This window comes from Falco naumanni, chromosome 12, assembly GCF_017639655.2.
Source record: "Falco naumanni isolate bFalNau1 chromosome 12, bFalNau1.pat, whole genome shotgun sequence".
In the NCBI taxonomy this organism is placed as follows: Eukaryota; Metazoa; Chordata; class Aves; order Falconiformes; family Falconidae; genus Falco; species Falco naumanni.
In genome coordinates this window covers 2,696,570-2,710,258 of record NC_054065.1, presented here as the reverse complement: position 1 = coordinate 2,710,258, position 13,689 = coordinate 2,696,570, and the positions used below count along the sequence as shown (strand labels likewise).

At 44.6% G+C, this 13,689-nt stretch overlaps 1 protein-coding gene across 4 annotated transcripts in view; it reads right to left on the bottom strand.

Moving 5' to 3' along the window:
* CCDC85A (coiled-coil domain containing 85A) overlaps positions 1-7,670 on the bottom strand; it is an 81,440-nt gene extending 73,770 nt beyond the window's left edge. For 2 of the 4 annotated variants that reach the window (XM_040612147.1, XM_040612150.1), the window contains exons 1-2: positions 6,882-7,670; positions 3,323-4,238 (exon numbers count right to left, since the gene is read on the bottom strand). In XM_040612147.1, the coding sequence (XP_040468081.1) occupies positions 3,323-4,238; positions 6,882-7,100 (1,135 nt within the window). In that variant the 5' untranslated portion in view covers positions 7,101-7,670. The remainder of the gene's footprint in view (positions 1-3,322; positions 4,239-6,881) is intronic. The other 2 variants (XM_040612149.1, XM_040612148.1) reach the window with 2 other exon arrangements.
* Positions 7,671-13,689: the final 6,019 nt, after the last annotated feature.

The following is a 13,689-nucleotide window of genomic DNA, read 5'->3' as shown; positions in this document are numbered from 1 at the left end:
TCATCTTTTATTCCTTCAGCTCTGCCTGTGGACCAAAGACAGCTCTGGACTAAAGCAATTTCCCGCATACCTCATGACAGCTTAAAATATGCATGAGGCCCAAATGATTAATGCATATACCATATCCTGTAAAGCAGACTACAACTACACATCATATTTCTGATAGCATCGTAATATTATACTGTAGCTGCTTTACCTTTAGCTGAAGAGTTTGTCAGAAACCTGCAAATGCTCTGACTCTGTTCCCTGTGTCTTTACATACAGTCGACGTTGTGGTATAGAGAAGTGTACACTACCAAACGCATTGCTTTCCTGTGGTCATGCAAGTGCTGACAAGACCAGAACCCCGGGTAAATGGGACCTGTTAGCAGCATATGGAAGCTCTCATTTCAACAGGAACAGCTAGGCTGTTCAAAAATGTGCTTCCTAATTAGGAACAGCAATTTCAGGTAGACAGTGTTGTACTTTTTAGAATGAGGTTTGACATGCAGAGGAATACCTTCTCCTCTCAGACCTGATTCAGGGTCCAGTTAAGACCAAGGAAGATGGGCCAGGCTTATACTGAGTCTGGTAGGTTCTGATTACATAGTTAAAACTTATTATTTTATTCCTGTATTTACAAAGTAGACAAAAAAGACGTTAGTCTTTGCTATTCATCCTTTAAGATCACAAACACTTCACTCCTGCTGCTCAAATGACAGTTCACAAGTACTGCAATAAGATTAAAAGCGCCCTGCAAAACAGCCACACAAATGTGCAGTCAAACATCTGCTTAGCTAGATATATTCCAAATCTGGAAACAAAGTAGGTTCCACCAACACGATATAGTATACTTACTACATGATTTTGGGATAAAGAATGGAAAATAGCGCTCCAGGTTTCCGTGCCACTTTCTAACTCACGTTTTCACAATTTCACCATTCCTTGCAACAGATACAAAAGATCAGGATTTTCATTGCAGCTCAATGCACAGTCCCCCATCTATACTCAATTGGCAGGTTCATGTATACATGTCTACACAGAACATGCAAATTAAGATTTAGACATTACTTTCACAACAATAACAAGTGGTAAGGATCAGCACTTTTACCACTTCCACATTAACTGCTCTTCTCCACAACTTCACAGTAGCTGACAAAATCATAACACAAAACCCCAAAACAATTCAGCCTTGCTGTGAAGACCAAGTATTTTCATGAAGTTTAAGGCCTCTTCCTCAGTGCAAAGCTGTCAGGAGTTTTACCAAGTTTACCAAGCTCAGATGAATGTCAGAATTAAACCTCATGCTTGCATCAAATTATATAAATATGAAAGAAGAGAGGTTTGACAACTCACTGGTGAGAGAAGTCCTTCTGCAGAAATGATTCTATAAAGCACAGGAGAGGCAAAGCTCCGAGTAGAGCCAATAAACAGACTCCCAAATCACCAGCTGCCCTCTCCAGCATTTTGTGGCCTGAGTCCAAATTGTAGATAGCTGAAATACTCTGCACAAAGGACACCAGTCAACTCAGGTTTCAAGTAACAACTGCTTTCGCTGCACTGTTAATAATATGGCAGAACTCTTAACAAGACTATTTGGACAAAAAAAAAAAAAAAAAAAAAAAAAAAAAAAAAAAAAAAACACATCAGAAAGCTCACCATGTTGGGAGCAGAAAAAAAACATATCTTTGCGCATGAGTTTTAAAAATACATACTCAAAACGTTAGATCACCTTTCTACATAACCTACATAATGACTTTCTACATAATCCACGTAATGTCTGGATGATGAACATCATGAGCGCAAGAAAGAAGACACATTTAGGAAGTGTGGTTCTGAACTTCACACTGCTTACAGCCATGTCAATTTTAAACAGAAAGAACTGATGGAGAAAGAAATACAGTATTTAATGGAAGATTTTTAAGACTGACTTTCATAACTTATGCATCACACATCTTCATGCAGTTGTCATACACTCATCTTCTTAATCATTTCAAAATCATTAAAAGAGAAGTCCCTACACTTACCACTTTGGGGTTCATCAGCCCTGTCAAGTATATGCATTCCACTGAAAGTAATCTGAATTTGCTCCTACAGAGCAGGCTATCTTAACTGGAGGCATTCTATAAGTTAGTCATGATAGGTAAATGAGAGCGTGATGTGATAAATGATGAGGACAGCAGCTGGCACAGAGCTCACTGTCTCCTCCACCTCACAAGCAGATCCAACTACAAGTGGTCAGTTCCACCAATGTCAACACAACTTCTCACAGCTGCTTACAAAACGGAAACACATAAACTCCATCCAACACAATTTACTAAGGCAAAATCATCACTTTCCACAGAGTTTGACTTCAAATCTAGGAGTACAGCTCTGAGAAATGAGTTTTCAACTACAATGCTGATTTCCTTCATGAAAATACCTCAAAAGCATACAGAGGAAACAAAACAGACTACAGAAATTCTGCTAAGTCTGTAAAAAACTACTTCTATAGCACAGTAGAATGTCTGAACTTTGGTTTTAGCAATTGCATTTGCAGTATTTCATTCATTTCAACAGTTGTAGACGCTTGTCTTTCAAAAGAACAGAAGACTTAAATTGTGACCATCTTGAAAAGAAGTACTTAATCTCTATCAGTGAGGATAAACAGCTCTTAAAAGCCAGGCATGTTTATTGGGTATCTTTCTAAAATGCAGCAATAACACCACACAAAAAAACCCTTAAGATCTCCTTTAATTTTTAATTTGTTATAATTAAACACATGCAAACTCAAGGCTTTGAAAGGCTTTAAGAGCTATGGGATTCATTTATATTGCACCCAGCTCTTCATCTGAGATCTTTCCCAAAGTTTATGGAAAGGGATATAAGAAGCCTTTCATCAACAAACAGGAAATTTTAAAATCTTTAAAGCTACTGACAGGGTAGATTAGGGAGGTGGAAATGAGATTGGAGACACCTCCATTCTGCTGACTCAGATACAGGTAGGACAAGAAGCATACCCAATTTCTCTCTGATGTAAACAGAAATCTACCCAAGGACAAACAGTTCACACCTACCAAGCACACAGCAGGATCAAAGCCAAGAGTTGCTTCTTGATACAACACCAACACCAACACTCATGATGTACTTTGCCTCTACTTTGTTAATCCACCCAACACCCACTGGATGGACAAACAGGTATACTCCGATTAAACTGCTTGCTAAAGGAATAATGCTGACTCCAGACTTGTTACCTTTCCTTTCACATGAAACATTATTACTCCTTTTCTAGAAACAATTGAAATAGCACTGAAACTACCTTAGTAATTTTCAAAGTGAGTTTTCTCTAAATATATTGACCCACCATTCATTCCGTTGTATATACTTCTGTGGTGAGGTGACAGGTCATCTGTTACTTGTCTCCTGAGGGTACCTTCTCTGCTGCCTCCACTGAGATGTTTGAGATGCTCTGGGCTCCCTCCATAGTGTTGTTTGAGATGCTCAGGGCTCGTACCCCTCACTTTGTGGAGATGTTCCGTACTTCCACTCGGCGTGTGCTTTTGAAGATGATCTGGGCTGCCACTGCTGTGCTTTTGATGCTCAGGGCTACTACCAGGCCTCTGCTTTTGAAAGTGTTCAGGGCTACTGCTCAAAACGTGCTTTGGGATAGTTTCTGGACTGCTGCTGCTGTGCTTTTGTTGTTCAGGTGCTTTGACAATGGTTTTGTGATGTTCCGGACTCGGTCCTTTCAGGTGATGATCAGGACTGCCAGAACTCCTAGGCTTCTGCAGGTGCTCTGGGCTGATACTCCTGTGTTTCTGATGCTCAGGGCTTCCTTCACCACGAGCTTTTTGAAGATGTTCTGGACTTGTACTTGGATGATGTTTATGGTGGTCTGGACTGTCTGTACTTCCCGTGCTAGAAGTACTACTCCCATCACCGACATCTCTTATGTAAGTACTCGTCGCAGTTAACTGGCACAGGCTGATTTGGCTGTCAATAGAGCTCCGGCTGCCTGCTCCGCCACTTTTCTCCTCATCCAGCAACACACACAATTCCTTCAGCTCCAGGTTCTCCTTAACGACTTCTTCTTGCCTCACTTCCAGTTCTTTCAACTTTTGCAAGTATAAAGCAACCTCTTTGTGCATAACACTAGCACTGTATCTGCCCAGTCTCTGCCATTCACGGGACACCTTCTTGCCTTTCTGCCTGTCATCATCCAGAAAACAGCAAAGGTCTCTCAGTTCCTGGTTATCTTCTTGCAGCTTCTGGTTGATATCCTTTAAAAGAAAGATTATCATGACAGAGAAGTGTCTAAAAGAATTAACATTATACCGTTATGCAAGCCAGTGAATGGTACTAATATAAACCCATCATCTGAGCACTCAAATGAGACATAAATAATTGTGTCAGTAGATCTGGCATATTATAACACCATCATGCTTCAAACAAACAACGCTGCTGTCCAGTAAAAAGTGACTATAACATGGAGCTAATCTTGAAGGGTTCAAAGACTAACTTCTGATACGGCATAAAAGTTTCAGGTGCTTAATTAATTTCATGCTAAATATCAGAATAATATAGCTCCAAAACTAGGCAAAGATCATCTGTGCTCTCATGATGATCTCATTCCCTTGAGAAACATCCACCTGTGAGTTATTGCTGAATAAAACTGCAAGGTACACCAGAAATTGTAATACCACTTAAAATAATTAATTATTAACATTTATACTTTCTATTCCCTAAAGCACATTCACATATAAAGATGAACATATTAAAGATTTTTAAAATCTGAGGTTTGTTTGATTTTGTTTCAATTTACATAAAAGAACCTTGTCAGTCATCACTTAATCAGAATTGCTTCAACTACTCTGAAATAAAATAATCTGTCTTAATAGATTTTTCACTTCTAAGAAAACAAAGCAGATGATTCCATGCCCTTATCTAAGTGAGGAACAGTCTGAAGCAAAAATGTTCAAGCAATTACTATAGCAGAATAATATGCCAAAGAAAACTTGTTCAATATTTCATCCTCCTAATTTTACTAAACTGGCTTGCAACCATATTTATCTTTCTCCCATCTAAATATTCATTCCTTTTTAAGTATGAAACTAGAAGTAGAGATCAGCCACTACTGTTAAAAATTTTGCCTTATGGAAAGACCATTTTAGCACTGTTTCTTGAGAAAAGGAAGCTTTTGCAGCTGCACTGGATTTGTGTGCATGCATGCACAAGTTTACCCGATCTTTGTTTCAAAATAACTTTGAACTTGACCACTGTCAACCTATCTTTGAGAAAGGAAAAATCTCAACGAGGCTACGAGGTACCCTTAGCTGGTGAGACATACTTAAAATGATCCCATGGTGGAATACAAAAGGTTGTGCGAGCCCACAGCTCATCAGTCAGAAGCAGGAGGCACCCATCCACCAAAACCAAGGGCAGCTGGCCATTCTTACGCATGGACCGGTTATTTCACACAGGACAAAGAAGGTAGATGACCAGGCACAGGGCTCAAAACGTCATTCTCCCAAACTCCTTTTAAAATTTCCAGCAGAGACATCTGAACAAAAGGTGGAAGTTAAACAGCACTTCAGGGATTCAGAATGGAAAGAGGAATTTGCACTCCTTCCTACACATCTTGGCGTGTTGTGTTACTTATCTGGAAGATGCATAAATCTGTATGATGTCACAACACCTTTGCATATAACTGGGAGAAAGATTCTGTTGTTGTAATGCAAGTTACATTTAAAATGTAAGCTTTATTCTTACTGAAGTACTATCATGGATGGCTCTTTTTCACCCCCAGACACCACATACAGTCAAAAAGAGGGAGGGAACACACACACTCATACTCTGCAGAACAGGAAAACTTGGGAAACAGGAACAGTGTTCCCCCACATGCTATTTATTTTATGCTATCCTATTATTAAGGACACTTTCTCAATAATTTAGTTGTTTAAAGCTGTTCTACAAATGAAGAACACCCTTCTAATGTACTCTCACGTAGTACATTAGCTGATTGTTTGTATCTCTAAGCCTACGCTGCATCTGTCTCCTCGCCTTCCCTCCAACCTCATCTCACTGAAGGAATTCCCTAAAAACAATGTCCTTTCTCGAAGCAACAAGACAGAAATTGTTTTGTAGTCATGCCTACTTTAAGGTAACTTTCTAGATCTACAACACATATGTACATGCTACATTAGGGTACTTATCTGTAAATAGTCACACTATCTTCCCAATTCTCAGAACTGGGAGGGGAAACACTAGGAACCATGCTTCTCATAAAAGGAAGAGTAAAGAAGGGATAAGTCATTACAGACTTGGTCTGCCTCTGACTGCAGTCTGCACAAGCACACAATCAAAAATGGTTTGACTGGAAACAGGTTAACAGACGTCTTTTTCAGACAATAAACCAGGCATTGGCTCTAATCGTTCCAAAACCAAGCCCAAGGGTTTGCCATCACCTGCATCCTGGAAACGACCAACTCTCTCCAGCAGCCTACCAGCCTGCCCGACAGATTATTATGTCACCTTAAAATAGGGACAGAAAACAGCGTAAGCTACACCAAACCTTTTGAATGCAGTGTGCTCTGCACACTGTTCTTTCACGTGCACTTCTGACAGGACCGTTTAATCTCATCAAAACGGTGACAAGACTTAGGTGTTTTTATCAGCCCAAAGCACACTGGGGCAGAGCACAAACCGGCTGTGCTCCACAGCCTGCTGAATAGCTGGCCGTCTCTTAACCGGACACTAGATTTTTAAGCAGGATCGAATGCTATTCTTTCCAGTCCTTGTTCACTTTTCACGCGATTCCCGGTAACAGCTCCTCCCAGATCATCCACCTGATGAGATTGTTGCTGGCAGGACGGGCGGGGGACGCGGCAGAAACTTCAGGGGTCCCACCCTGCCCACCCCGCTACCTTCAAGCCTCGGATTTCGCCGAGGTGGAGCTGGAGGCGGCGGTTCACCTCGCGGATGAGGTTGCTGTGGTCCAGCATCGCGCTCATCTTCTCGGCCTCGGCGCGGCGGAGGCTGCGGATCAGCTCCTCCTTGCTCCACTTGAGCAGCTCCTCGTCCGACACCTTGGACAAGTCCTCGGCCGGCGCCGCCCCGCAACTTTCCGCCGCCACTTTGGCCATGGTGGCGGCGCGGCAGCCCGGGGACCACAGCCCTCCCGGGGCCGCCCCGCCGTGCGCAGGGGAGCGGGCAAGGCCGGGGCCCGCGGGCGGCTGCTGCGGGAGGCCGGGGGTGCCCCCGGCTCCAGCGCTGGCGGCGGCCGGGCCGGCCGGGGGGTTACCGGGGACCAATCACTTCTGGCCCCCGGCAGCGGATCCTGGAAAAAAAAAGGAAGAGGAGGAAAGGGTGTGGAGGAAGCCGGGCCACAGTCTGGGGAGCAAACTTCCCCCGCCGAGAAATAAAAAAAAATGAAAAAAGACCAAGACAAAGGAAACGCCAAGGAGCCCGGCTCCTTCAACAGGTCGGCGGTAGCAGGGTGCGCCTCGTCCCCCGCGCCGCGCCGGGGCTGCCGGGCGCGCTGCCTCTCACGGTAATCGCCGCCCCTGTGCTGCGGGCTGCCGGCGCGCCGCGCGGGGCGGAGGATGCCGAGCCCCGAGCCAGCGCACCATGGCGGGGGCAGGGCGGGCCGGGCCCCGCCGCAGCGGCGGGAGCCGAGCGGGGCGGCGGGAGCGGGGCGGCGGGAGCGGGCGGGCGCTGCCGGCGCCAGTGGCGGGCGCGGGGCGGCTGGCGGCTTTTCACCGGGGCGCGCGCCACGTGCGGGCCCGCGCGGGCGGCGGGGGGGCGAGGGGCGGCGCGGGCCCCGCGCGGCTCGCGGGCGCCACCTGCCGCGCGCTGCCCGCCGGGGACCGCCCGGGGCCCGGCCCCGCACGTACGTACGGGTCCCCCCGCCGCGGCCCAGGGTGCCGCCGGGGCTGCCGCGGGCGCACCTGCGGGCAGCACGGCTGGCTGCGGCCCCCCGGCCCCGCCGCCCCGGCCCCGCCTCAGGCCGCACTTCCCTGAGCGGCTTCACCGCTGGCAACGAGGGTACAACGGGCGGCCGCCGCGGCCCAGAGGGACCCCCGGGCGGCTGGGCGGGGGCACGGGGCAGCACCGAACGCGGCCCCGTCGCCGCCCCGCACTCGCCGGGAGAATGGTTGAGCTCTGCAGAGCCCTAATCAGGCGGAACGCGGCGCGGCTCCTGACAGCAGCTCCGCACCCCGGCTGAAGGTTGCGTGCCGTGAAACGAGCTCCCCGCGGAATTGCGCCCGGGATATTTATATTTCTTCCTTGAGAATGTTCAGTCACGGTGTGGCAAGAGGCTTACATTTCCCATTTTGCTAAGAGATACAAAGCCTCTACATAAATCTGCCTTGCAGATGATTTGAAAATGAAACTTGATAATCCATTCATGCTGCTTACAAAGAAAGATGACATATCTCAGTGGCAGAAGTGGATGAACTGAAACTATTAGGTGAATAATTGGTTGAGTTCCCATTTTCAAATCGTCTAGTTCCCCCTGAACAATCCCCTTCAGGCAGAGGAGTGTGCCTCACGTGATAGGCCCTTACTACCTCCAATTTCACAATTTTGTAGTTACTTAGCATTAGAGATGATTCCTGATTCTTGAGGGGAAATTTTCAAGTACTTAGTATCAGCACTGGCAGATGACGAGGTTGTAGCCCCACGACCAGGGCTGGCTCTGCAGAAGGCAGCTGCAGAACATGCGCCCTGCCCACCCCACCATGGCAGTCCCAGCTGGCTCTCTCCGCATCTGGCTGCCTCGGGCGACTCTCTGCCCTGCCTGCTGGAAGATCAGCCAATGCCACAGACCAGAGTAGCCAAGGATTATTTTCTGCTTTGGTCCTATTTAAAAACAGCCACAAGAACAGTTGAATCAAACGCTATACCTCTGTTCTTATTCCTGATCTTCTCCTTGAACTATCAGCTGTCACTTGATCATAGTAAAAGTTCTCCTGCTCCTATCCATCTTGGGCTACACTTTGCATTTTCACCATGCCAGCAAGTCCTACATGTCTTCCCCGCCCAAGCACGGTTCAGAGATGTTCTTTCAGCCAATCCATTTTTCATGTACCTCCAGTTCCCAGCGACATGGCAGACCCTCTGCTTCCATCCAGCTGGGTCCCAGCATGACCCAGCAAGGGCAGCCCCAGAAGCCCAGACCAGCCTCCCGTTATAACAGTGACTTGCCAAAGTCCTGGCATGGGAATCACATTGGAGCTGCTACTATGGGTGCAGGCTGCTACTCAGGACACAGGAGAATTACCCACCACCCCTACTACAACTAGTACCTGCGCCGCAGAGTGAAGCGCAAAAGGATGGGCATGTTTGCTGAGCTGCATCATGAACCCTGAAGTCCATCACTGTCAACAAGAAGTTTCAGCAATGCATGGAGCTCTGCCGTCATGAAATCCCATTTTCACATCAGCACTAAGTATTGTGTGAAAATTTTATTTTCTCTGAAAGCTCTGTCACTCCCAAATCCTCTGAAATTTTTTCCACTGTAAAGAACAAAGCTTTAGATAAAAGCATCTGACCAGCCACAGCAAAAATACAGTAAAAGGCCATGAAAAGGAGCTGTCATCTTTTATGCCCAAATATATTCCATTTTAATGCAACTAAAAAAGAATAGCTTGGGGGAAAGGCAGCAATAAATAAAGGCTTTTCTTATTCTTCTAATTCAGCAGTATATTAATTGAAAGGTTACATGATGTTAGATTTTTACAGGTTCAATTCAATTTTTTTCCATGAAACAAACAGTTGACTGAAAAATATCTGAAATTTTTTAATCCAAAAGCCTCAAGAAAGAACGTTCACCTGTCTCAACTCAACATTAACGACATTTTCCAGGAGTAGCATTTCATAGCTTTTGATCATGGGGTGCCATGGACAGCACGGATCCAAGATGAACAGCTTCAGGGAACACTGCGTTCCCCACAAATATGAAACACCTCCACATTCATGTCTTCAGGAGGCACAGCTTTATTGTATAGACACAAAATGTGAACGGAGAATTCATGAGGTATGACCATTAGAAATAGTTTAACAAAGTCAAACTTCAAAAGTTTGGGCCAAATGTAGCTCTAGTTAACGGAACCAAAAACCTATCAAGTGAAACTAATCTGGAATGTTTCTATAAGGAGAGGATCTAATTTCACATTCACTCACGCTTGTGTAACAAGATCAAAATGGGAGTGGGAAGTGCGACATAATTATTCCCATCTCCTGGCAATTTTTAAACTTTACTTGCAGATAGTCCACCTTATTGCTCAAATGCTGAGTACTTCCCTACGCCTGGGCTGTCAGCATCACCAGTGATGACAATTGCCCCCAAACGCCTTTCACATTAAAGCTGATTTTTTGCAATACTGTCTTCCTCCCCTGAATAATTCTCATTCACAGGCTGAAGCGGAGAGACCAGGCAACTGAGATTGAGGATTGCAGTGCTGTGATTGCTGCAGCCTCTGTCCAGCGACAAGGGGGATGGCAGTCCCCCTTCCTTTCAGTTCTTCAACACAGTGCACCAAATGCTAGCAGCAATGTGGACCCACATCCAATTAAATCTCTGTATTTTTTTGCCAACTCTGTAACATTTTCATTGCCGTGTTGTGCTCACCCCTGGATATGCAGATACGCAGCCATTGTTGCTGGCAAATTCTCTTACAAGTCCTTGAGGGCTAGCACTGGCTTTTCATTGCCCCTTGCACACTATCTAGTGCTACAAGTCTCTGATCACTGGGCAGAGTCACTAAGCATTATTATAACCAATAATAATTATACAGTGATTTTAAAAACACTTTTGGACATTTCCAATGAGGCCCTAAAGCTGTTCAACAGCTCTCTGCCAAAAATGTGTCACAGCAAATGAATACTTTCATAGCCGTCATTTTACGCAAAGATGGCTAAACTGTTTTGGTTCAGATTTTCCAAAAATACTTTTCAGAAGAGTTCAGGCTTGAAAAATGTCACTCCCAAATTGGAAGGAAGTGGAAAAAGCTTTAAAAATGATAAGTTCAAGTAATTTTAGTTATGGTTGCTTCTAGATGTTCTACCCATCATTCATGTGTCTGTAGCTGACACCCAACACAGCATCACCCACACTGGCTGCTCTCTAATCCTAGCCTGTCAGTTCTCCCCTGGCTCATCACCCGTCCCTAGGCAGAGCTCCATACCTTCCCACTGCTAACAAAATAACCCATGACTCCCCCTGCTCACCTTCCCATCCTGTCCTTCCTAAAAAGGCTCTATCCATCCATGGCAGCACCCCACTCATGTGAGCTATCCCACCATTGCCTCCATGATCCCGATAAGACCATAGCCCTGCAACTGCACACAGACCTCTAATCCCTCTGGTTTGTTCCCCATGCTGCCTGTATTAGCGTACAGGCATTTCAAAGAGGCACCCAGTTGTGCTGATTTTCCAGGAAAAGCGGGAGAGCTTCCTTTGCAATGCTGTCCTCTTGGCACCTCATCATTTAAGTGTGTATGCTTTAGGACAACACCCATCAATCCTGTGTATTATTTCTGACGTCTCTCTTGTCCACATCACGCTGCATCCCTTGCTTACCAGTCTGGTCCCCTATTTCCTTATTTGGCTGTTTGTCACCAGCTCTCTCCTGTCCATTCCTAGATTAAAGTTTTCACTGGCTGAATCCTATCTCTTCCTAACAGTCCTTAACACTCAAAGATGGTCCTGTGGCCATAAAAGCCAAACCCCAGCTGTCAACACCAGCTGTGCAAGCATTCATTGACCACAGGATCCATCCTCCCCTCCTCAAGCTCTTCCACCATCACAGACTTCTTCATTTTCCAACCTGAAAAGCACAGACCCTTGCTGCCCCTCCTTTATTCACTATACCAGCATAAATTAGACTAATGCATTCACATAAAAATATTTTACAATACAATATAGAGCAACTTTTCCTAACAGAGTCTCATACCATGTTCATAGAGTGTTAGTACATATAAAAATTAATAGACTGATATTAGGCAGGCCATATATTTTCTACTTCATTGCATACCCACTTCCAAGGAATATTACAGGTAATGCCATCTAGCTAAAGCTTGCCAGAAACAAAATCCTTTGTTACAGACACCTTTGTATTCAATATATTTATTAACAGATAGAAATGTCATCTTTTTCTCCTGACTTTATGACAGGTAAAAGTAAACAGCCAACTCTGAACAAACCCAAACTTCATTATGTTCACAATCCAATGTGAACTATACTCACATTCTCTGGCTTAAACCCATTGCTTAGGAATGTTTTATTTATACTGTATCTCTTAATAAATCTGTAACAGGTATAGATACACCAGCACACTTTTCAATTTTAAAATTGAGACTAAGGACAGTATGTTATGTGAAAGGGAAAGTGACTCATAACATTGGTTGGTTTTCCAAAGCTCTTGTGCCCACGTGCCCTGGGCATTTCAGAATGCCTCAGAATGCCTCTCACCGTTCTCTGCTTTGACAGGGTTTCACTTGTGAACTCCCTCCCAAGCAACACTGCCCACCAAGCACTACACCACAGCAAAGCTGACGCACCAGTAACAGCTGCAGAAAGTGAAAAATGAGCAGAAATAGCAGACTGCAGACCCCTAGGACAAGGCTGGCTACATGAGGGCACATTGTGAGATTCTTAAGCCCTCTTGCTGATGTTTCAGCTTTATTGCAACCTAGATGACAAGCAACTCCACAAATATAATTTCCAGTGCAACCTACAAGCATTTTTTTAAGCCAGGCAACATGCAGTTTTCTTATCCCAGAAATATTTTTGAGAGAGAAAAAGGTTCATGTATTTCTAACTATGAGAAAATGTAAAAGAAATCTAGAAAAAAAAATTCAAATTAACAATCTGGAAAGGGGAAAAAAGCTCAGCTTGAGTTAGTCATTGGACTTCTTAAAACTTCAGATTTCAATTTAAATTCTTTAATTTATTACCTATGATAAATAGTTTCTATTTATTCTGTAAGGAAAAACAAAACTTTTTTTCTTCTTGAAATTGTTGAAAAGTTTATCTCCTTTTTTCAAACTCAAGAACTTCTCACAAAACAAAGTTTGCTATGAACATCCTCCTACTGCCACCTACACATTTCTCATGATCTAGCTATCATGCAGCCATGTGGTGAGCTGGATAAGCTTCATAAGTCAATGAAAAATAAAATAATAGTAAAAATAAAAATCAACCACTGAAAAAAAATGACTGGTTTTCCAGTGGATGACTGCACTGATCTGGCTTACAGCACCTATATTGAATGCAAGAGAGGTGAAGGGAACACACAGCCCAGGGGCTGAGGTGGAGCAAGAACATCCCTGTTGATGGCAGCCTGCATTTTGAGCAGATTAAACACACCATGACAGCAAGCCTTCAGGACAGCCACTAAAGATGCCCCAGATGAGAGGAGTAGAGAGCAATTAGCAATTCCTGCTCGAGTTTATGTGGTGAGTTTGACTCAGCCAAACTTGCAGATTTGACTTGGAATCCATAATAGAAAAATTCTGAAAGGTCTTACGTGGGCACTTTGCTTTTTATTTCAATTGGAAAAGTGATTGGGGACTTTTGTGGTCCTCCTCCAGGACAAACATGGGATCCCCAGGTCATGGATTACTCACAGGAGGTGCCAGGAAAAGATGCTGCCACTCAAACTGACTCAGAAATTGCTTTTGCAGGTCTTGGCCAATACTCCTAAACCTGTTTGGTAATTTCAGTGA